A 24840-nucleotide genomic window follows, 5' to 3' on the forward strand; every position below is an offset into this window, starting at 1 on the left:
ATGTTCATTAAAATGTTGTGTGTTTTTTTTTTTTAGTATAATCATTAAATGCCACTGTGGTGGGGTGAGCAAGAGACAGACACAGTGGGTATGGCGTCGAGCCTCGGAGAGGCATTTATTAGAAATAATATAATAATAATAATATAAATAAAATGTCCAAAAGGGGGGAAAATAGTGTCCAGGGGGAATGGTGATAAAAATAAAGGGGAATCTGGCATCCTCGCAGTGAAACGGGGCTCCGTGAAGGTTGGGTAAGTGTCCATGGAATGGTGGTCCGACGGCCACACAGGCTCCCCTCCTTGGTCCAAGGCACGTGGGGTGGCAGCATCCTTAGCGGCCTGTCTTCCCAGGCCCGAGGCAGGTGAGAGGGGAAGGCGGCCGGTCCTCTAGCCCATTGGCCGCAACACTGTGCTGTCCTCCCTGGCGTCGCATCTAATTTGCGCGGGGGGTCCGGTGACACATCTAACTCAGCCGAACCCTCCCCGCTCTGCTCCTGGGCCTACGAGTATGCCAGATTCCCCTTTATTTTTAGCACCATTCCCCTGGACACTATTTATTCCCCCTTTTTTGGACATTTTACACCACACCCACTGTGTCTGTCTCTTGCTCACCCCGCCACAACACACATTGTGTTTTTCTCGGTTCCCACCCGGGTGCGAGTGAGGGGGGAGAGCTGGCTCGGAGAGGTATCCCCCCATATGCCCACTCCGACCACAAGGCCTGGTTGAGGAAGTAGCATTCCCGCGTTGGCGGTGAGGAGGGTGCACCTCAGGCTCTGGAATCCGTGTCCGGATGGGAACATAGGTGGAGGTGCCGACGGGATGACCTTCAGCCAGGCTCATGATGGGATTGAGCAGGAGAGAGAAGAGGCGCATAATTAATAAGCCTCGTTTGGGCAGCAGGGAAATGAAGCACACCTGATTGTGTGTTTAGCCTCATCACCACTGCCAATAAAACGTTGAGCGCGCCTCTTCTCGGGAAGCCAGCTTCTATTCTCCATGTGTGCACACACCGGCATCCTCGTAGGCCCAGGAGCAGAGAGGGGAGGGTTTGGCCGAGTTAAATGCATCGCCGCACCCACTCCTCGGATCCCCCACGCAAATCAAATGCGACGCCGGAGAGGAAAGCATGCGTTGCGGCCGATGAGCTACAGGCCGGGCCGTGTTCCCCTCTCAACTGCCGGGAGCCTGGGAAGACAGGCCGCCGAGAATGTCACCGCCCCATGCGCCACGGACCAAAGAGGGGAGCGCGTGTAGCCGCCGGACCCCATTCACGTCTGGGCCATTCCATGGACACTTCCGAAGCCTTCAAGGGCCCCCATTTCACCACGAGAATGCCAGTTTCCCCTTTATTTTTATCACCATTCCCCCTGGACACTATTTATTCCCCCCTTTTGGAAATGTTATGTTTTTTTATTATTATTATTAAGATGCCACACCCACTGTGTCTGTCTCACCCTTCCACAGTCACCCATCTGCTAGTCCCTGACAATAGACAGTAAACAGAACGTTGCTATGCAAAAATATGCTGCGAAGTGATACTTGCAGTAAAAAAGCTTGGTGAAGAGGTCATAGCGGTTGTTGAACATTCAGCACCCAGGACCAGACATATCCATATTATAAAATTAAAATAAGCCACAATATGTGCATTATTACGGGTAAAATCACTGCACCTCAAGTCTTATTGCGTTATTGCATTAATTAACGATTGCCCTTCCATCCTCTTTAAGAATATCCGATGCAACAAACACAGTGAAGATCACAAGCAAGACTTGACAATCATGCTTTATTCTGGTTGATTTCTTCAAATAAAGAATCAAATAAACAGCTTTCCTCTTTGAACAGAGATCACTGAAGAAATATGCCTTCAAAACCAATAACTTTCTTCATGTCTTGCTGTATTTCCATAAGTAGTGAAACTAAACTCTATCTTTACATCTCTGTCTCTTCATTTAAATATTATTTATTGGTTTCAGTTCAAACAAAACTTCATTGATTGTCAACACAAAATCTAGCTTAGCACCAGTACAATAAAACTGTACTTTAGCCTGTTAAAATACTGTTCGCAGTGTGGGAAAACAAAAACTCAGGATAAAGGGATCATTAATTGTACATTTCAAATAAAGCACCAACAATACAAAGCAATTCTCATATATAATTTGTCTGATACACACACAAAAAAAAGGTCAAATATATTAATGACTATTAAATTAAGCACAAACAACAATCAGTGTAAATAAAACATCACGCGTCCACAAAGCCCACCAGAATCTGGTGCACCAGGAAATAATGAGAGTGGGAAGATCAGAGAGAAGTCCTTCCATGAGCACTAGAAAGCAATTAAAGACAGAATCTAGAAAAGTAGCTCTAGAAGAGTCTAAAAAGAAAAGAAAAAAAAATCTACAAAAACAAAAAGCACTCCACAGCCTTGTTTCTATTTACCACTTCATTTTCAAGGTTGATATCGGTTCAGAAGGCAGATACCTGTTGATATCTTAAAATAATTGTGGATAAAGCAACTTATTACTAATAGCGGATCAACCTGCTGACTTTCACAGCAAAAGTTAAACAAACGTTGGGTGTCACAGGACTGCAAGAGAACAATTCCGTGCCTGCTACAATGCAAATGAGACATAATAGCGAGTGTATCTAGGGAAGGTGTAATGATATAGGCAGAGCTTCAGTGTGAGAGTTGTGCTGCTGAGGTATGGAGGGCTGTGGCGAGGAACATATGCTGAAGGTTAGGGGGCTTCTCAGAGCCGAGAGATTCTCGAAGGTTTACACAGGAACCATCTGGCCCAAAGGCATTCCTGCCGCTGTTAGCTTGACGTAAGCCTCTTAGCTACACACGTTTAGTTTACCAAGTTAAAAAAGACTTGGATTGCCACTCCTTCTAAAGGACTCACATACCATCAATTACAAACATAAAACATGATAAGTTACACCCATATGTGTTCACCCTGATGGCAAGATATACATATATATTTACTTATACATATAAGTTTATATAAAAAAAAGAAAAAAAAAGAAAAAACTGAATTACTGAATATTGAAAAATACCTACAGATAGGAACCTGAAAGTTGCTTCTCAGTGGAGTCCTTCTCCAGCCTTTCTCCCTAGGGTAAGGGCATGGCAAATTAGCTCTCTAGCGCCCCATTTCATTACTGAGGGGGAAGGTGGCCTATGATAAGAGTGTCTTTGAGGAAATAGGACCTTTCTGGCTGACACTGAACGTACAAAGTGCTGGTACTGGTAACAGGCCATCAGTTGCAATGACAAGGACCTTCGCACGACAATGGACGGCACCTCGCTGCTCCCCGTTTAGATCTAACGGCTGTAGAGACTGGAAGGAATGCAGAGGGACTGTTCTGGGCCTGAAAACAGATTTAGAGCAGGAGTCGCTATCGACTGCTAGGGCTGTCGGTGACCCCTGATGTCTCGTCCTCATCTTCTCTGAGGATCTGTATGGAGGAGCCTAACAGTCCCTGTAACTCTGGCACGCAGCGCACCAGCTCCATCATCTCCTCCCCGTCATCCTCCTCACCTGGCTGGAGTTTGTCCGGGGCTGTGCAAGTCTGACTGACAGAGACCTGTTTCCACAGCTCCGCCTGAGCAATGCTAGCCACCTCAAACTGAGGGTACCGAGCCCGGAAAATCCGTGCTGACATCTTTAGCCGCTTCAGCACGTCTGTTAGCAAGAACCAGTTGCAAAAACTGTTGAGGAAAGTTTGGGTATGGAAAGTCAAGTTTAGCTTGGTTGATTAGTAGAGAATAAACAATAATGACAGTATTGTATTAGAATAAATATTGTTGGTCAGCATGAAAGTGTTTAAATGCATTGCCAATGTCACTCACCCCTGCGTCAATGATACTTGAACATGGTAGCAGGGTAGGAGGGGCTCAGAGGAGAACTCAAACAAAAAACTGTCTGTATCAGTATCTCTGTCTTTCACCTGCTCCCCACCTTCATCCTCAGGCTGAGACAATAGAAAATCCCAACAAGGTTGCTGCTCTGTTTCTGTAAAAAGTTTGAAAACAAGGGCTGTCAATCGATTAAAAATTGGAAATCGCATTAATAATAAGACATGCCGATTAATTAATTGACTTAATCGCATATGTCAATACTAAATCTAAAGCTTAATAAATTTTAGGTGTGAAATCCTTTGCCTTCAAAACAGCACCAAATTCCTAGGTACACCTAAACAGTTTTTTTTTTTGGTTGTTGGCATATAGGATGTTCCAAGCATCTTGGAGAACTTGCCACAGTTCTTCTATATGTAAGCTGTCTCAATTGCTTCCGTCTCTTCATGTAATCCCAAATTGACTCGATGTTGAAATTCAGGCTCTTTGGGGGCCATATCATCTGTTGTAGGGCTCCTTGTTCTTCTTTTATTCAATTATTTTTGCAAAGGGAATGTTGAAATGTAAAAAATTATATTTCCTATTCATACACTAAAAGCAGAATAACAGTTTTAAAACATATGTTTTTGTGAAAAATATATTGCACCTCAACCTTTTGCACAGTACTGAATATCTCTCTCTCTCTCTCTCTCTCTCTATATATATATTTTGCATTAAAAAAATGAACGCAATTAATGCACTATTCATTTTTTTTTTTTACTTCCTAAAATTTCACGCGATAGGAGAAAGGTGTCCCGAGTTGTTCCTGGCAGGCTACTCAGCCTTACAGGCTCCGATTAGGGTGGAGGCGGGGTCAGGACATCTGCTGCCTGCCTGCCTGCCAGGAACAAACCCAGGCACTATTATGCAATGGGTTTATTCATTGCACAAAGCGCATCCCCCGATCATAATAAACACAGGAGTAGATTTACTGTATGGAGAATAAAGATTTCACCCGCAAGCGGCCAAGTGATACAGGCAAGCCGCTGTATCTCTTGGCATCAACTGACTTTCATCTGAACCCATTTCAAAAGCGAAACCACCCAAGAGAGACCCAGGGACTACACAATAGAGACTGAAAAGGATGTGGCTGTTCAGCAAGCTACCGCCAGGTATACTTGAAGACACTAAACAAGAGCCAGAGAAATTAACAGTTTTGAGATTTTAAATTTCAGCAAATTAAACTTCAGCATTCAACATGTTTTATATCTGTATGTCTAGTGTCTAATAAAGCATTGACAATGTACACTTAAGTTTCTCTTGTCAATAAAGTTTGATATGAATTTAATCTGCCCCATTTGATCCTATTATTAAAAAAATACAACTGGAAAACTGCAGAAGATTTTGCCCAGATTGTAACTGTAAACTGATTTTATGGCATGTATACATATACTTGTATCAAAGATTAATACCTGTAAAAATGTGTCTAACTTAACTCTTAACTCTTTACTTAAGCCACCTTTAAGTTAACTTGTACATCTTTTGGTTAACATGTACATATTAAAATAATTAAAATAAATAATGACTAACCAATTTCTTGTAAGTTCTTTGAGACAAAGTATAAAATAAATATATTCATGATGATTTTTTTAATGTTTGTTGTATGGTATCATGTACCATAATTGAATCGTGATTAATTTTGTGGCTGCACTGCTTGTGAGGTTTGTGTAGGCGCACTGACTCCACCCTGCAAGTGCGGCTTGTAAAAACACGAAGTTACATGTACTTCAAGTTTAGAAGCATTGCTCTGATGGTATGAAAATACGTACTTTTATTACAGAATTTATGTATGATCTGGAGGTACGACTAACAGCGTTTATTTTTGTAAGCATTATGTTTTACACAATCACACTAAATTAACACGTTAAACTGACAGCACTACATTAAACAACCAATTTTGCCGGTTTGCTTAACCAACATATTTTACTGGTAACTGTGGGGAAAAAAGCTCATTTTTACGAATCGGCTGTATTAAATTTTTAATAATTTAAAAACATTAAAATCAATATTAAAGCATGGTACAAATACTAAAGCATACACAAAATTGTGTTGCAAACGTCTATAGTTTTATGTCACATGCAATGTGAAATGCAAGCCTGTTGTCCGTCACCTGATTTCAACAAAACGGCACATTTCAACTAAAACTGTTGCTGAGTATGCATTCAATTATTAGGTGACGTTATGTCTGAAGGCGCCTTCACTCTGGAGATTTGTACTACATCAGTCTTCACATTTGTGCATGGGTCGAGAGGACCATAAGGTTTAACTAACTTGATTGGTGTGAAAACTGTTGCTCATGCACAAGTATGCACCAAGAGACTGCACTTGGGTATGTTGAAGTTGATTTTTGGCTTGCATCATTTGACCTGTGGTACAATTCATGTTTGATCATCATATTGATGATAACTGTTTGAAAAAAATATACATGCATATTGGCCATTATCTGCATGCATGTTAATTTCTGATACATGTTCAAAACATGTTCCTGCTACAAACAAATAATTATCTTTATTATTAATATTTTTCATTTTGAAGAGTATAAAGTACCAGAAGATTTTCACAGTTACATGACCCTGGACCCAGATACAAAGGGTCTAATATTCAAGTTTATAATTTTTTTTCCAAAAATCATTTGCTCCATCTACACAACATTAGAACGAGGTCTTGGGAGAAAGAGTTGAAAGTGAAAATCCTAGAGGACACCTGGGCAGAAGTCCTTCAGTGAATCAAATCATGTTCAATAAACTCTAATCATCAGTTAATTTACTTTAAGGTAGTGCGCACAGATTACATTACTCTCAAACTAAGTTGCATTCTACATTTTCTTCTTATATAACTTCCAGCGGAAAGTTTTAGGGAAAGTTTGCACAACAGACTGTCCTAAATTGTTATTATACCACTTTCACTGAGTGATTAAGAGGAGAGATTCAGATTCTTCTATGTTTTAATTAAATTACAATTAAAACAGTGTAAAATTAATATACAGCTGAAGTCAGAAGTCTACATACACTTTAGCCAAATACATTTGAACTCAGTTTCTCACAATTCCTGTCATTTAATCGTAGAAAACATTCCCTGTCTTAGGCCAGTTAGGATCACTACTTTATTTGAAGAATGTGAAAAGTCGAGGTCTCATGGGCGCCATGTGAGGGTCGGACGTGTGAACGGCGAGCTCTGCACACTTTGCTAGTTTTAATAATATTTGTGTCACAGACCGGTGAGATTCGATACACCCTGATCATTAATTGATTTGGGAAGACAATATGTCAAAGAATTCAAAATCCTCAGGCTCTGGAGATATTAAAAGACACTTACATGCTCGGGCTGATTCCCCTCAGCGGCAGGCCGGAAGCCCCGCACTCAATTCGGACGGTGAACTGAGAGAAATCCGGCGTGAATTGATGTGTCGGTAGTGCTGGCGAAGGTTGTTGCAGACTTGGAGGATCTTGCTGTAATATGTTGTTCGATCACATCCATGGAGATGAAATTCACTGAGATGGTTACAAGAGGTGCAGACGTCAAGAAACGGATTGATTATCTGGAGTCATTGGAGAGGGAATTAGCTGCTAATCCGCTAGCGACCAAGACAGACTTGCAGCACGTTTGGGAAAAACTGGAGGATTTGGAGAATCGTAATCGATGAAAAAACATCTGAATTGTCGGAATTCCTGAGCACGAAGAAGGCCGAGATATGGTGAAATTCCTAGACGAGCTCTTTCCGAGTCTGCTTGACATAACAGGCCATAAGCTGGAAATCGAGCATGCTCACAGGGTTCCGGCTCACAGATCCGCAGAAGGAGACAGGCCCCGATCAATTCTGGTCAAATTTCTGAGATCATCTGATAAAGATCACGTGTTACGCGAGGTGAGGAGTAAAGGAAGGCTTTCTTGGAAGAACCACAGCATTTTCTTGTTCCCAGACTTTGCGAATTCGCAAGAGAGAAGCGTGATCGATTCAAGGAATGCAAGAAGCTCTTACATCAACGGAAGGTCACTTTTGCTCTGATGCTCCAGGCCAAATAGAGAATAGATGCTAAGGATGGCCACAAAATATTTACATGCCACAGCAAGCGATGTCCTACATAAAGACAATCGAGTGAGTAAGCCATTTGGTGATTTTCATGTTGCTGCCTAGTGGGCCTGACTCACTGAACATACTCTTGACTGTCTGGGGAAACTGAGCGCTTTTTCATTTCTTTTTGTGCTGGTTCCGCCTAGCTGCTGGAGTTTGTTTTGTGGAATAACACTCCCTCGGGACAGTTGTGGATGAATCTGCACGTTCTTTGTGCTTATGCCTCCTATCGGCTGGAGTTTGTTTTGTGGAATATTTCTTGCAGGACACTGGAGTGATTAGGGTATGTGTTGCACTCGTGTAACGACCAAATGGGCCGGCTCACTGAACATTCATATGACTGCCCGAAGAACTGAACGGCCCCCTTTTTTTTGTGTGTGCCGGTTCTGCTAGCAGCTGGAGTTTGTTTTGTGGAGAAACACACCTTCGAGGCAGTCTACACATGTTTTTGTGTGTGTTTTTTCTGCTTATTGGCTGGAGTTTGTAATTCTGTCTCACAAAATTTGTATAGAAACACCGGACTTGAGCAATCGCGGGAGCTCTCGTAGGCGTACATGGACTCTTTGAGTTTAAAGGGATGGATGCCGGATGGTGCTGTCGTGCGTGGGGTTAATGAGCACGTTTTTCTTTTTTCTGTTTTTTTTGTTCTGGGGGAAGATCAGGGTTTGTTTACTGCACTAATGTTGGAATGTGGTCTTTATAATTTTATTTTTGACACACAATATTTTTTTTCACATATGTCAAAATGTCAGTTGTTAATATGAGTGGACTGTCTATCTCCACGTGGAATGTGAATGGGTTGGGGCATAAAAAGAAGGTTATTTATTTTCTTAAACGTAAGCTTAATTTGGGAAGATATGGGGTGGACATGTTTTCTTTAGTGCTAGCTCAAGTAAGAGCAGGGGAGTCATTACATTAAGTAAACATCTACAATTCAAATGTCTCAAACAGATTAAAGATAAATTAGGAAAAGTCATTATTGTTTTAGCAGAAATTCAGGGGCAAAGTCTTATTCTGGCTAATATTTATGCACCTAATGTTGATGTTGGCTTTTTTATAGACCTTGAAATGATGCTGCAAGCTGCTGGCACCCCTCATGATATAATATTGGGAGGAGACTTTTATCTTTTGATGGACTCAGTCCTTGATCATAGTGAAGCAAAAGTGTGTAAGCCCCCTAGAGCAACAGTGACGCTTCACAGGATGTGTAAAAATCTTGGTCTTACAGATATTTGGAGACTTTTGAACCCATTTGGGAGGGACTATACATTCTTTTCCTCAGTCCATAAGATTTATTCTAGAATAGATGATGTTGTTTTAAAGTATATCTTTTTTTTAAAAAACATTTTATGTTCTAATTGTTGGTGACCACTGTTGTGCGTGTTTGTCGGGTGGGGGGGGGGGAATGTTTGGGGGGAGGGGTTTAATGCATATAATTGATTCCATATTTATGTTATGTTTGTATGATTTATGTATGGAATCAATAAAAACTGTTAATAACAAAAAGAATGTGAATCAAAATAATAGTAGAGAGAATTATCTATTTAAATTTTTATTTCTTTCATCACATTCCCAGTGGATCAGAAGTTTACATACACTTTGTTAGTATTTGGTAACATTGCCTTTAAATTGTTTAACTTGGGTCAAACATTTTGGTAGCTTTCCACAAGCTTCTCACAATAAGTTGCCGGAATTTTGGCCCATTCCTCCAGACAGAACTGGTGTAACTGAGTCAGGTTTGTAGGCCTCCTTGCTCACACATGCTTTTTCAGTTCGGATTGAGGTCTGGGCTTAGTGATGACCCCCACAACATGATGCTGCCACTCCCACGCTTCATTGTTGGGATGGTGTTCTTCGGCTTGCAAGCCTCAACTTTGTTCCTCCAAACATAACAACGGTCATTATGGCCAAACAGTTCAATTTTTGTTTCATTAGACCAGAGGACATTTCACCAAAAAGTAAGATCTTTGTCCCCATGTGCACTTGCAAACTGTAGTCTGGCTTTTTATGGCAGTTTTGGTGCAGTGGTTTCTTCCTTGCTGAGCAGCCTTTCAGATTATGTCAATATAGGACTAATTTTACTGTGGATATAGATACTTGTCTAACTGTTTCCTCCAGCATCTTCACAAGGTCCTTTGCTGTTGTTCTGGGATTGATTTGCACTTTTCGCACCAAACTGCATTCATCTCAAGGAAACAGAATGCGTCTCCTTCCTGAGCTGTATGATGGCTGCGTTGTCCCATGGTGTTTATACTTGCGTACTATTGTTTGTACAGATGAGCATGGTACCTTCAGGCCTTTGGAAATTGCACCCAAGGATAAACCATACTTGTGGAGGTCCACAAATTTTTTTTTTTCTGATTTTTTCAGGGCTGATTTCTTTTGATTTTCCCATGATGTCAAGCAAAGAGGCACTGAGTTTGAAGGTAGGCCTTAAAATACATCCACAGGTACACCTCCAATTCAGTACACCTCTTATCAGAAGCTAATTGGCTAACTGACTAAAGGCTTGACATAATTTTCTGGAATTTTCCAAGCTGCTTAAAGGCATAGTTAACTTAGTGTATGTAAACTTCTGACCCACTGGAATCGTGACAGTCAATTAAAAGTGAAACAATCTATCTGTAAACAATTGTTGGAAAAATTCCTCATGTCATGCACAATGTAGATGTCCTAAACGACTCGCCAAAGCTATAGTTTAGTAATATTAAATCTGTGGAGTGGTTAAAAAATTTGTTTTAATGACTTTAACCAAAGTTTATGAAAACTTCTGACTTCAACTGTAGATCCATCAAATACAACATAGCTACAAGTTCTTACCAAACACAGAACTACTGTAGAAATCCCACTGTAGACTATCTTGGTCAGTTCGGCCCTCTAAATCAGTGAAATACTCTGCATTAAAACAAACACAAAGACAGTTTTGATGCAAGAAATATATTAAACACACAGCTGTGGATCTCACAGAGATCACCTCAAGAAAATAAAAGTGATGCTTTAGGGGAAAATCTTTCAGTATGTGGATGAAGCCAAGTCAAGGAGAACTGAGTTACTGATGAAAACTGCAAACATTATAATATTATAGGGGCAAAAGGATTAGTAAAGCTGTATGCAATGCTTTAAATTCAGATTTCCAAAGCCATTTTACCTTTGAGGAAAGTTTTCATTCCGGTACTCTGGGCTAGTTTAATTGCAGTCTGACCAGAGTAAGTTGCCAGCGTGGGATCCGCCCCATGATTTAACAGCATCCAGACAGCTGCTAGATTATCGGCTGCAACTGCGTCATGAATAGGGCTGTAAAAATTTGAAACATGAGTCAAAAACAATAAAGAATTAACCAGATCAAATTTTCATATGACCTGCTGTGAACATATTATTGGTAAATACTAATGGCTGCAATGATGAAGAGGGCACACGTGACTGAGCTCTTTCAGGGAAAAGTAGGTGGAAGAATAGTTTTATATGGTAATCAGACAGAGTTTTGGGACACAGTGTAGTTGTGGGTGGACGTATATATAATCTTAATTTGTACAGTCTGACAAGTGTTCTAAAAACACCTCTCCCAAATCTAATGTGACCCATTTGTTACCCAGTACAAAACTGTGTCATTATACAACAGACCAAAGCTCTATATTGGAATAACACAACTTAGTGGCAGTACAGTATATGTATAACTAACTAGCAATGAATATTTCAAATAATTAATTTATTCCTCTGATATATGTGCCATTAATTATGTCCTCATTGTAAGCTTACTGCTCACCGTGTTCCGTCCTGTGCGCTGCAGTTAACATCTGCACCATGTTTGAGCAGCACCTGTATGATGTGAGTCCAGCCACGTGCACAGGCCTCGTGCAGTGCCGTGTAACCTGCGTTGTCACGGCGGTTCACCTCTCGCACATCCTTTTCCAAGCAATATAAAACTACATCCTAAAAATACACCATTAAACAGAGAGCAGTTGAGCAAAGAGCCAATATCACATTTATCAACATCAACAGAACATGGAACGATAAATCATGTAGCAATTGATCCTTTGCTAAGACCCACCCTAAACGTGTTAAAGACCAAGCCTACCTTAGCAACTGTTGCCATCCACCATGTTATCGGACAAGCTTTTTCTCTTTTCTAATGTAAAGCTTATGAAAGTCCTGTGTGTCTGGACAGTTTTAAAAGTAAATTTAAATCGCCCACTCACCAGTCAATCAACCAATGCGCTAAAACAAGAGTTTTAAACTTTGTCGGTTACGTGCAGCTTTAATAGGAAATAACCGTCTGTTTGGAAAATTTGAAAAAGCAGACACATGTACATGCACAGGAACTTCACAAAACATCTTCAGTGTGCCCGATATCAATATTCAGGTACACAGATGAGAAGCATGCACATTATCACAGTTTTGTTTTTAATAATTTTTTCTTGCAATAATACACTGACATAATGATTGATGTATGTTGTGATGAAATGAGACACCCTCCCCTCAAAATCCAAACACAAACGGTCAAAATACACGCATATTGCGTTCAGGTGTAAAGAGTATTGTCTCGCTTATCCATTTGTGATCGAATCGCTCAAAATGTATTTTAAAGTAATATTCAATCCAACTCAATACAAGTGCAATAATACAAATTCAAAGAGCATTTGTGGCATAATGTTGTAAATAATTTAAATGATTTTGCATAGCACCTCCTTTTCTTTAAAAAAACAAAAAAATCAAGGTGTAAGAGTCAAATTTTTGAATGGTTTAAATGCAGAAATGTGAAGCTTATTATTCCATAAAAAGCACTTATATTAATTATTTTGGTAAGACTTGTGTATTATTTGAGCTGTAAAGTTGTTTGAATGGTCTTTTTTACGGTTGTTTTAGGGTTTATGGCGTTACGTCCTCATAGCAATGAAGTTATAAAACTGGATACAACTTTACACAGAAAAGGTTAGTCAGCATTTTTATCACACTAAAATCATATTAACACATTGTTTTCATCTTGTGACTATGCTTTTGAAACAGCGAGTATTTTAACATTTACAGGTTGGCCCTATTCGCTTCCATTGTAAGTGCCTCACTATTATCCAGATTTGAGCTTTTTTTAAATAAAAAGTTATTTTTTGTAGTTATCAACAGTATGCCACAAATGAGCTTAACTTGTATTGAACCTGGAATATTCCTTTAATACTAGGTGTAAACAGGGCTGTAGAGAGTAAGTTGTAGAGATGCTAACAGTTCAGTTCACCATCATTATCAATGGACCTTTTTCACAGACTGAAGCATTTCTGCCTTTTTTATCAGTGTAAATCTAGCAACCTTTTTTATATTTTCAATTTTTTTATTATTTAGTGTAAATGTATAACATTATACTTTGTATTATATAACCTGTAATAGTTTTAAAAACACATTTCCAGAGATGCAATGAGGTTTCTAACACAGCTGCTGAGAGAGTGACAGTAAATTTTCCATCTTCTCTCTTCTGAATGCCGTAATCCTTCACTCCTAATCCTTTTCTTCATTTGGAAAGTAATAGTGGCATTTTTTTCATTTTATGCTGAAGCAAATGTGTAATGTCCCACATTCACTCCCATTCAACATTATCGAAGTTTGCTCTGCAATGGTTTACTTCCACGTTCTAAAACCCTGAAGTGTGAAAAGGGTCCATTGTAATCCTTATCAAATAAGGCTTTTCTCTTTTGAGTTGACTGTGATAAGCATTTACTTAAACTTTATGCTTTAATGTTACTGCTCCTACTGATAATTCAAAGGAAAACAGCAGATAAAAATGCTTTACAATGCATACTTCATTACAATCTACATAAGAATATCATATATTAAATTGTTACCACTTTATGAATGAATTTTACTGAAATTTGCATCATTCTGAATGAATATCTCCAATTCAGTTCTATAGGATGTTCAATAAAGCTTGTCTGAGCGAGCAACAGTAACCAAGGGGTAGAGCTTAGCGAAGGGTCAATCAAAATGAACAAAACATACCCTTGCTTCAAAAATTGCATATACTTTTTAAATATAAATATCTTAAAGAATTAACATTACACTGTCTGCATGACTGACATTGCCTAAAATCAAAAGCACTGACAATGGTCTACCTGGTAACCTAATCTAGCAGCTCTCTGTAATAGCGTCTCTCCTGCATTCTTATTCACGATCAGACGACGGACTTCAGGAGGCACTGGACGGCTTGGAGTAGATTCAGGGATTTTCCCGGCTGTTCCTTTTTTACTAGACAGGGGGGAGCTTGACTGTTTGGGAGAAGCATTAGATGTTGGAGTTTTCTTGGCAACGGGAACATCCTCATCTGGTATGAAGTTCCCTGTGCGTTTGCCCAAGCTGTTTCTCTTAGTCTTGAGCTGAAAAGAAGACATTAAGACATAAACTGAGTCATGCATGAGGGATGTGACATTGAGAGGGCAGCAACTGTTCCGTGACCCTGCCTAATAGAAACAGCTGTTGTAAGAAAGTTACTCAAAATGCCACTAGGGGGCAGCATAACACTGATTTAAAAAAAAAAAAAACGTGTTAGAACAAATATCTATACCTGGTGCTTCAAAAACACAATTTTCAGCTCTTAAAGTGCACTACCTTTGTTTAAAGACCTTCTGAGAATTTTTGTCCTTCTCAACACTTTTATGTTAGTGTACTGTACTTCTAAAAGTTAACCTTGAGATATACACATTTAAAATGTATAGTCCCTCTGTAAAAAATATTGATAACTCATTTTGCATTTCACAGAATTTTTTCGAATAAAACTTTCGTCCAATAGAATGTCCCTTTACCTGATATCACCTGCCACCTACTAGCAAGTATCAAATCATGGTTCATAGCTGTGATATAATAAATCCTATTAATAAAAGGGACGATTTCCTTCAATATGTCTTGCCCAAACTTCCTGTTTAATAGGAAATACAGTGCATTCATAAAGTATTCAGACCTCTTCATTTTTCTTCACATTTTGTTATGTTGCAGCCTTATGCTAAAATGCTTTAAATAATTTTTTTTTCTCTCACATCAATCTACACTCCATATCCCATATTGACAAATCAAAAACCAGATTTTTGATAACTGAAATATCACATTGACATAAGCATTCAGACCCTTAACTCAGTACTTAGTTGAAGCACCTTTGGCAGCGATTACAGCCTCAGATCTTTTTGGGTATGATGCAACAAGCTTTGCACACCTGGATTTGGGGATTTTCTGCCATTCTTCTCTGCAGATCCTCTCAAGCTCTGTCAGTTTGGATGGGGACTGTCGGTGGACAGCCATTTTCAGGTCTTTCCAGAGATGTTTGATTGGGTTCAAGTCTGGGCTCTGGCTGGGCCACTCAAGGACATTCACAGAGCTGTAAGCCACTCTTGCAATGTCTTGGCTGTGTGCTTAGGGTCATTGTCCTGTTGGAAGGTGAAGCTTTGGCCCAGTCGGGTGTCCTGAGTGCTCTGGACCAGGTTTTCATTAAGGATATCTCTGTATTTTGCTGCGTTCAGCTTTCCTACAACCCTGATCAGTCCTCCAGTCCCTGACACTGAAAAACACCCCCACAGCATGATGATACCACAACCATGCTTCAACGTTGGGACGGTATTGCGCAGGTGATGAGCAGTGCCTGGTTTTCTACAGACATGATGCTTGGAATTGAGGCAAAACAGTTCAATCTTTGTTTTATCAGAACAGAGAATCTTGTTTCTCATAGTCTGAGAGTCCTTTAGGTGCTTTTATGCAAATACCAAGCAGGCTTTTATGTGCCTTGCACTGAGGAGAGGCTTCCGTCTGGCCACTCTGCCATAAAGTCCAGATCGATGGAGTGTTGCAGTGATGGTTGTCCTTCTGCAAGTTTCTCCCATCTCTACACATGATCTCTGGAGTTCTACCAGAGTGACTGTCATGTTCTTGGTCACCTCTCTTACCAAGGCCCTTCTCCCCCAGTTGCTTAGTTTGGCTGGGCGGCCAGCTCTAGGAAGAGTCCTGGTTGTACCAAACTTCATCCATTTAAGAATTATGGAGGCCACTGTGCTCTTAGAAACATTCAATGCAGCCGTAAATTTTTTGTAGACTTCCCCAGATCTATGTCTCAACACAATCCTGTCTCTGAGCTCTGCAGGCAGTTCCTTTGATGGCTTGGTTTTTGCTCTGATATGCATTTTCAGCTGTGAGACCTTATATATATATATATATATATATATACTGATGTGTGCCTTTACAAATCATGTCCATCAATTGAACAGGTGGACTCCAATCAAAGTGTAGAAACATCTCAAATAAGATCCAGAGAAATGGGATGCATCTGAGCTAAATTTCAAGTGTCATAGCAAAAGGTCTGAATACTGATGTCAATGTGATATTTCAATTTTTTCTGAAGTTATCAAAAATCTGTGTTTTGCTTTGTCATTATGAGGTATTGAGTATAGATTGATGTGAAAAAAATAATAATTTTAAGCATTTTAACAAAAGGCTGCAGTATAACAAAATGTAAAAAAAAAAAAAAAAAATGAAGGTGTCTGAATACTTTATGAATGCACTGTATGTCAACACATAGCCATTTTAAGCTATTTCATGGGCTATTCAAAAATGTTTGAAAGTTTGAAAAGATGCTTCGGCTAACCTTTTTCTGATCCTCTGTATCACATAAGTGTTTACTTTTAAACTTCCTCTTCCCCGAGGGTTTGTCATTAGACAGTGGGGCAGGAGGACTCTCCTGAGATCGTGTCAAGCCCGAGCGTGTGAACAGGGTCCGTCTAGGGCTGATGTCAGGGCTGGGCACTCCACTGGTCAGCGTGGCACTGAGACATGGGTACACGCCTATCTTCTCATCTGCAACAGCATACACTGACTTCTTAATTATTATTTCAAGCCAAACCTTCTTATTAAATCATTTTTAAAACAGCATGAATGGATGTATTAACAGATGGACAGATAGCTCCAGAGGACTGCCATTGTAATTAGGGATGCTAATGGAGATAAGCTGACTAGTTCATTTGCATTTTTTCTCAGACTTGTTTTTTAGATTTGATATTTTTAGTGGTGGTCATTTAATTAGCATGCTCTTGCTTAAGCTGTTAGACAGTTTGCACTGTAAAACCCTAGGGAAAGTTGTGTCTTTAAATTCATTCCCTTTAAAGCACTGCCGCTATAGTCAGGCAAGTATTGGCACTGATTTGCCAATTCAATATCGATTCATCTGGAAATAAATAATACAAGCCTGTTCAACTATTTCATAATCGCCTGTTTGCTTAAGACTATAACATGCATTATGGTTGTAACAGACTCCAGATGAATTAATGAAATGTAAAAATCTCACACAGAGTTAAGTGTTTAGTTAGTTCAGATGAAATTTAGAGAACATTATCCCATAACACAGGCTTCATGTGGATGAGCGACAGAAGTGGTATGCATGGATCCGCCATTGACTGGGAGCCATTTGCAGGATGGGCTCTGCAAAAATGTTCTATCGTCCAATGAAAACAGGCATAGATTAAAAGACAGATCTTGGAATTTTAAAGGTGCTGGAAGTGATTTTAACAGTTCTAGAACTTCCAGCAGACTTCCATCAGAGTTCCACTTCCATCAGAGTGAATTTAGCCCCCTCTTTCTAAAAACAGACATGCACATACACTCAGAGACACTTGAAGACAATTGTTATCAGTGATGGAGCAGCAGAGAAATTTAATGTCACTGGTAAGAAAAATAATTATGCAATATGATGTCCACAAACCTGAACGCATTGACCTTGTATAAGTACTGTGATGTTGTCCAGACCTTGTATTGTTGTGATACGCAACGTTAGCAAAATAGCATTCTCAAACCATCAAACTGATCAAAATCTGTGGACATTTTTTTACGCTGTTTACAGTGACTAGCGCTGTCACAGTGACAGGTGTGATATTTCATGCCACATATCTCAATATCTTTCAGGGAATGGAGACATTTTCTGCATGTCATTTCATGAAAAAACTGCTTACAGCATCTTTAAGAATTGATACTGAATCGTTCAAATTAAGATGTTATTAATTGGAAAATCGATCTAGCTGTTTTTTACCAAGACAGGCCTACATAGATAGATATGGGTCCCCAAAGGGAAATTTAGATGAGATTTTTTAGGGTTTCAAGTATGAAATGCTGAAACCCTATTTTAATTGTAGGGTTTCACTATTATTATTCTCTGCTAAAACTGATGGTGGAGACCAAACCTAGAGACCTAGAGACATGAAACTTTGTGAGATGGTAGTGCTATTGCTCGCTACTCAGGCACACGGACTCGCTCGATCGGCCTATGGGGGGCGCTATAACAAAGGCAAAAGCATTTGGGCCTTAAAGGAATATGCCGGGTTCAATACAAGTTACGCTCAATCGACAGCATTTGTGGCATAATGATGATTACCACAAAAATTAATTATGAATTGTCCCTCCTTTTCTTTAAAAAAAAAAATAAAAGCAAAAATCTAGGTTACAGTAAGGCACTACAATGGGGCCAATTTTTGGAGGGTTTAAAGGCAGAAATTTTGAAGCTTATAATTTTATAAAAGCACTTACATTAATTCTTCTGTTAAAACTTATGTATTATTTGAGCTGTAAAGTTGTTACAGTCATTAAATTGTAATTTTTACAGTCATTTTAGGGTTTGTTGGCAATGAAGTTGTAAAACTGGCTATAACTTTACATAGAAAAGGTTAGTAAGCGACTTTATCACACTAAAATCATGTTTACACGCATATTGTTTGTCTTGTGGCTATACTTTTGAAAATGTATTTTAATGTTCAAAAATTGGCCCCCATTCACTTCCATTGTTACTGTGTAACCTGATTTTTGCTTTTGTTTAAAGGAGGGACAAGTCATAATTTTTGTGGTAATCAACATTATGCCACAAAGAGGTCACGTGACGCCATGCAAGAAGCAGACGTGTGAACGACGAGCTCTGCGCACTTTCTAAATTTTTAATTATTCTTATGTTATAATCTAAATAAAAATTTTATAATATAAAATTCGATACATCCAGTTACACATTTGCTCTTTGAGGTAAAACATGGCAAAGAAGTCAAAATCATTGGGCTCTGGAGACATTAAAAGACACTTACGTGTTCAGGATGAAAGCCCCGACAGGCCTACAGACCGCGGACTCGTTTTGGATGGCGAGGCGGGAGAGGAGATCCAGCGTCAGTTGTCCAACATATCGGTGATGATGACGAAGGTTCTTGCTGAATTGGAGGATCTCGCTGTAATACGTCAATCGATTACGGCGATGGAAATAAAATTCTCTGAGTTAGTTACAAGAGTGTCAGATGCTGAGAAACGAATCGATTATTTGGAATCTTCGGAGAGGGAATTATCCGCTAATCTGCCTGCGACCAAAGTTGATCTGGAACGTATGAAAAGCTTGAAGATCTTGAGAATAGAAGCCGCAGGAATAACGTCAGAATTGTTGGAATTCCTGAGCATAAGGAGGGCAGAGACATGGTGAAATTCCTAGACGAGCTCTTCCCGAGTCTGCTCGACATAACAGGCCACAAGCTGGAAATCGAGCGAGCTCACAGAGTCCCTGCTCGGAGATCTGCTGAGGGAGACAGGCCCCGATTGATTATGGCCAAATTTCTGAGGTCATCCGATAAAGATCTCGTGTTGCGCCAGGCGAGGAGCAAAGGGAAGTTTCTTGGAGGAATCATAATATTTTCTTGCTCCCGGACTTTGCGAGTTCGACAAGAGAGAAACGCAATCGGTTCAGGGAATGCAAGAAACTCTTGCATCAGCGAAAGATCACTTTTGCTCTGATGTTTCCGGCCAAACTGAGAATAGAAACGAAGGACGGTCGCAAAGTATTTACATGTCCCAATCAAGCAATGTCTTTTATTGAATCAATGGGTGAGTAAACCATTGAATGTTTCTCATGTGAGTGGGTCGACTCGCTGTACTTATTCTTGAGGAAGCTGGGCGACATTTTGGTTTCTTTTTGCGTTGGCTCCGCCTAGCGGCTGGAGTTTGTTTTGTAAATAACACTTTTCCTTAAAGAAACTTTTGCATTGACGGAAGATTACTTTTGCATGGAATTTCCCGGCCAGTTTGAGAGTGGACACTACGGATGACCGCAAAATATCTACATGCTCACACAAAGGATGTCTTTTATAAAGTTGACGGATTGAGTAAGTCATGGTATATACTTTTATGTGGCCTCCGAGTGAATTGACTTGACCATCCGGGGAACCGGGATGTTGGTTATGTTTCTTTTTGTGTTGGCTCCGCCTAACGGCTGGAGCTTGTTCCGTTTACAGGACACTGGAATGATTAGGTCATCCGCTGAACTCACAACAGCTGGCTCACTGAACATTTGTTTGTCTATCTGTGAAACTGAACGGTTTTATATCAGCTGAAATTTGTTTTGTGGAGGATCACACCTTTAAAACAGTTCTGTGAATTAATCTACATGTTCTTTGTGTTCATTCTTCCTTTTGGCTAGGGGTTATTTTACAAAGTATTTTCTGTTATGTAATTTTGCTTCACAAATTTGTGAGGCAAAATTGTGCAATCCGATGGCAAAGTTGTCATGTGGACTCTTGGCCGTTCATGGACCTTTTGAGTTTAGAGTGGTTGTCGCCGGTTGGTGCTCTCGTGCGCGGGGTTAATGTGCACGTTTTTCTTTTTTCTGTTTGTTTTGTTCGGGGGGAAGTTCGGGGTTTGACTGTTTCACTAATGGGGAATGTGGTCTGTATAATTTTGTTTTTGACACACAATTTATTTATTTTTATTATATCAATATGTCAGTTGTTAATATGAGTGTACTATCTCTCTCCATATGGAATGTGAATGGGTTGGGGCACCCCATAAAAAGAAGGAAGGTTATTTCTTTTCTTAAACGTAAGAAATATGATATAGTGTTTCTTCAAGAAACACACCTTTCTCCGCAGGAAGCGGAAAAATTTGGGAAGATATGGGGTGGACATGTTTTTTTTTAGTGTTGGCTCAAGTAAGAGCAAGGGAGTAAAATGCAAGGGAGATGTAAAAATTGTCAAAAATTCTGGCTAATCGATTAAGTAAAGTTATGACATCTCTTATACATATAGATACATATACGCAGATTATATTATATTATTTGTCTCTGGCCCCAGTAGATCTATGCCTTGCCTCCACAGAATTATTAACTCCTTTTCTAAGTTTTCAGGATATTGAGTCAACTGGTCAAAATCCGAAGCTTTGGCTCTGACAGTGTACTGTCCAGTAGCGGCTTTCCAGCCGGGTGCTTTCCAGTGGCCCAAACAGGGCATTAAGTTTGGGTATTTTATTTCCAGCAAATTTGTGAGAGTTTTTTTGAGTTAATTTTGACCCCTTAATAAAACGGTTTTCGAGCGATGTGGGCAGGTGGGCTTCATTACATTTATCTATGATTGTCAAGGTTAATGTTATTAAAATTAATTGTATTCCAAAATTCAATTACTTACTGCAGTCTCTCCCTGTAGATGTCCCCCCTCTCTTATTTCAAGCAATTTGATAGCATAGCGAAGTCCTTCATTTGGAATGGAAAGCATCCCAGATTAAATTTCAATAAATTACATAGGCCAATTAACAAAGGTGGGTTAGGCCTACACAAGATTTTGTTTTATTATTATGCATTCGATCTTAGATATTTGGCTCATTGGTCGCTTCCACCTGAGAGAGCCCCTCCCTGGTTTTGTATTGAAAAGGAAGTTCTTGCCCCTATCTCGCCACTGCAAAGCCTTTCGATTAAACTAGCTGGAGAGGTTAAGTCGCACCCCGATATTTTGCATTTGCACTCGATATGGACAAAATAGTGCGGCAGATACTCTGGGAGTGGTGATTGCTGCTTTTGGGAAGGGTCATGAGGCATCAGTGTATTACTCCCTGCTAATTCAGAGTCTGGGGGACAGAACTTTGAATTCTCTCAAAAAATTATGGGAGAAAGATCTAAACTTAATATTGGAGGTGGGGGTGTGGGCTAGGATCCTAAAAAAATGTCAAGTCTGCATCTAGAGGTGCAAGGGTTCGCCTTATGCAATTTAAGATTTTACATCGATTTTATTGGACCCCCTCCAGATTGTATAGACTTGGTCTTAAAGACACACCCACCTGCTGGCGATGTCAATCAGAGGTTGGAGACATAACTCATGTCTTTTGGGGGTGTGTTGAGATCCAGGAGTTCTGGTTGAAAGTTCAGAGTCTTATATGTGATGTGTTGGGCACTCGGCTTTCACTTTGCCCCAGACTCTGTATTTTGGGCGATGGGGTGGTCATTGACGTTGAGAATCGGCACATAAAGAGTTGGGTCCTAACGAGCATCATGATCGCCAGACAGGTTATTTTAAGGGGCTGGAGGTCAGTTGGAGCACCCTCATTTCATGAGTGGTGCTCGGAGATGGAGAGGGTGGCGGCCTTTGAGGAAGGGATGTATAGTAGGCTGGGAAATCTGGGGTTATTTGATAGGAAATGGGGCAGATATTTGGCCCTTTTGGAAGGCTTTCGGGGAGGGATAGTGGAGAAGGATCTTTAGTAGTGTGTGTGCAATTTGATTGTTTTTTTTTGAAAATATGCTTTTATTTATTTATTTATTGTGTGTGCGTGTTTTATATATTTATGACCACTGGGGTGTGTTTGTGTCGGGTGGGGGTGTTCGGGGGGAAGGGTTTAATTGTACATAATTTGATTCCACATTTTCTGCAATGTTTATTTAATTTGTTGAATGGAATCAATAAAAATTGTTAATGTCAACAACAAAAAAACATTATGCCACAAATGCTGCTGATTGAGCTTTACTTGCATTGAACTTGGAATATTCCTTTAACTCCTGAACAGTATGTCGCAGACTGAAGTGCATAATATCACTGGAAAGCTTGGCTCAAGATGAACAAAATGGTTATCTCCTCATTTCCATTTTGGATTTTTCGCAAATTAATATTTCGAACTGGTACTAGGCCATATGCCTGATCGGAGCCAAACCAGTACAAAAAGATTCTCTGGAGTCCCAATATAAAAAATTATTTAAAAAAAGTTTGAACTTTTGTTTGATTGTTGCAACAGGGCAGCAAAATGTATGAAGCAGGTGTGACACATTAACTTAAATTGTTATAACTCTTGAATCGAGTGAGATATTTTCACAAAATTAGGGACACTTATGAAGGAGGTCAATCTGAGGACACATGAAAAACAATTGTGCACCTCGGCCACTTGGTAGCGCTATACCAATGACAAACGTAAAAATGGCTCCAACTATGGAACCATTTGTCATCTTTACTTACTAGTGGCCTCACCATCTTCCACGGCCAGCTTCTCCTCTCCATCTGCCACCTTATCCTTCTCTGTGATGTATTCCCCATTTTGATATTTACGATTCTTGCAGCGTTTCCTCTTCTTTATTGAAGAGGTGTCTCCACCCTCACTAAGCCTGTCCTTGTCTGCATCATCCTCTTCAGGCAGAGGGTTGATCCGAGGCCTGCCGCGCGGCCGGCGGATTGGTACAGGAGGTGGCGTAGAGGAGGGATCAAGAGGGGGAGGAGTAGGTGGAGCAGCGGAGCTCAAGTCTCTGAGCAACGCATCATCAGTCCGTCTGCACCCTCGCCTCAGCCGCGGAGAGGCCTCCTCCTGGGAGTCTGATTTCTTATTAGGCCAACCTGGGCTGCTGAGAGAGCTCGAGTCTCTTTCATCCTGAGGACTTCTGCAAGGACTGCTCTCAGAATCTGTAGGACCCATGGGTGACAGATGTCATATTTATCCATGACCAATGTTGAGATATTGTGGAAACCATTCGATTTTATAAAAGTTATTTGGTTACATATGACAAACTAGCAACAGTATGTTGTTAAATGTAAAGTGTGTAATTTCTTCACATCACAAAACTATATTGCAAAAATCGCTTTGTTCTGAATGGCATACTACCACACTACTCTTACTATTTCTGCCATATCCATCAGGGTTCGCACTCACGAAGAGCAAATTTACAGCAGAGCATAACTAGAAAAATGTATATTCACAACAGAAAATTCACATTTCCATTACATTTTAAGATAATAACTAATTTCAATGACATTTCAGGTCCAGAAATCCCTATTTTAAGATCCCTTGATATTTCCAGATTTTCCATAACCATAAGAATCCTAAACTAGGTGTGCTGAGTGACTCCAGCCAGGTCTCCTAAGCAACCAAATTGGCCCGTTTGCTAGGGAGGGTAGAGTCACATGGGGTAACCTCCTCGTGGTCGCAATAAGTGGTTCTCGCTCTCAATGGGTGGTAAGTTGTGCGTGGATCACGGAGAGTAGCATGAGCCTCCACATGCTGGGAGTCTCTGTAGTGTCATGTACTACGAGACACGTGATTAGATGTGCGAATTGATGGTCTCAGAAGCGGAGGCAACTGAGACTTGTCCTCCACCACCCGGATTGAGGTGAATAACTGCACCACCACAAGGACCTACTAAGTAATGGGAATTGGGCATTCCAAATTGGGGAGCAAAGGGGATAAAAAAAAAAAAAAAGAACCCTAAACTATACTGCAGAAATAGTAGGAATGATAGTATGTTTTTCTGAACATACAGTAGCTAATGTTTTTAAACAGTTTTCCTAACCAGGAATCAAACATATAGTCCTGCCCCAAACTTATGGCATTGGTTGAGCCAATGTTGCTATGTCGTTATGTTGCAAATAGAGCAATGCTTTGACAGCACCACATAGCCATAGTGTTAACACTTTGAGGAAATCAACCTACCAATGGACTATGATGGACTGGCCACCTGTCCAGGGTGTTTCCCTGCCTTCGTCCAAAGACAGCTGGGATAGGCTCCAGCACTACCACGTCCCTGCATAGGACAAGCGGCTATAGAAGATGGATGGAACCTACCAATGGATTACTTATAGCTGTCTCTACATATTAAG

General features: G+C 40.1%; 1 protein-coding gene across 8 annotated transcripts in view; it reads right to left on the reverse strand.

Annotated features, from left to right (window-relative positions):
* Positions 1 to 1775: 1775 nt before the first annotated feature.
* LOC127417942 (BCL-6 corepressor-like protein 1) overlaps positions 1776 to 24840 on the reverse strand; it is a 36501-nt gene continuing 13436 nt past the window's right edge. For 7 of the 8 annotated variants that reach the window (XM_051658223.1, XM_051658228.1, XM_051658225.1 and 4 more), the window contains 8 exons: positions 23212 to 23649; positions 16578 to 16786; positions 14068 to 14328; positions 11736 to 11902; positions 11121 to 11266; positions 10793 to 10867; positions 3856 to 4018; positions 1776 to 3714 (listed from right to left, as the gene is read on the reverse strand). In XM_051658223.1, the coding sequence (XP_051514183.1) occupies positions 3402 to 3714; positions 3856 to 4018; positions 10793 to 10867; positions 11121 to 11266; positions 11736 to 11902; positions 14068 to 14328; positions 16578 to 16786; positions 23212 to 23649 (1772 nt within the window). In that variant the 3' untranslated portion in view covers positions 1776 to 3401. The remainder of the gene's footprint in view (positions 3715 to 3855; positions 4019 to 10792; positions 10868 to 11120; positions 11267 to 11735; positions 11903 to 14067; positions 14329 to 16577; positions 16787 to 23211; positions 23650 to 24840) is intronic. The other variant, XM_051658224.1, reaches the window with a different exon arrangement.

Source organism: Myxocyprinus asiaticus, chromosome 27 (assembly GCF_019703515.2).
Source record: "Myxocyprinus asiaticus isolate MX2 ecotype Aquarium Trade chromosome 27, UBuf_Myxa_2, whole genome shotgun sequence".
Classification (NCBI taxonomy): Eukaryota; Metazoa; Chordata; class Actinopteri; order Cypriniformes; family Catostomidae; genus Myxocyprinus; species Myxocyprinus asiaticus.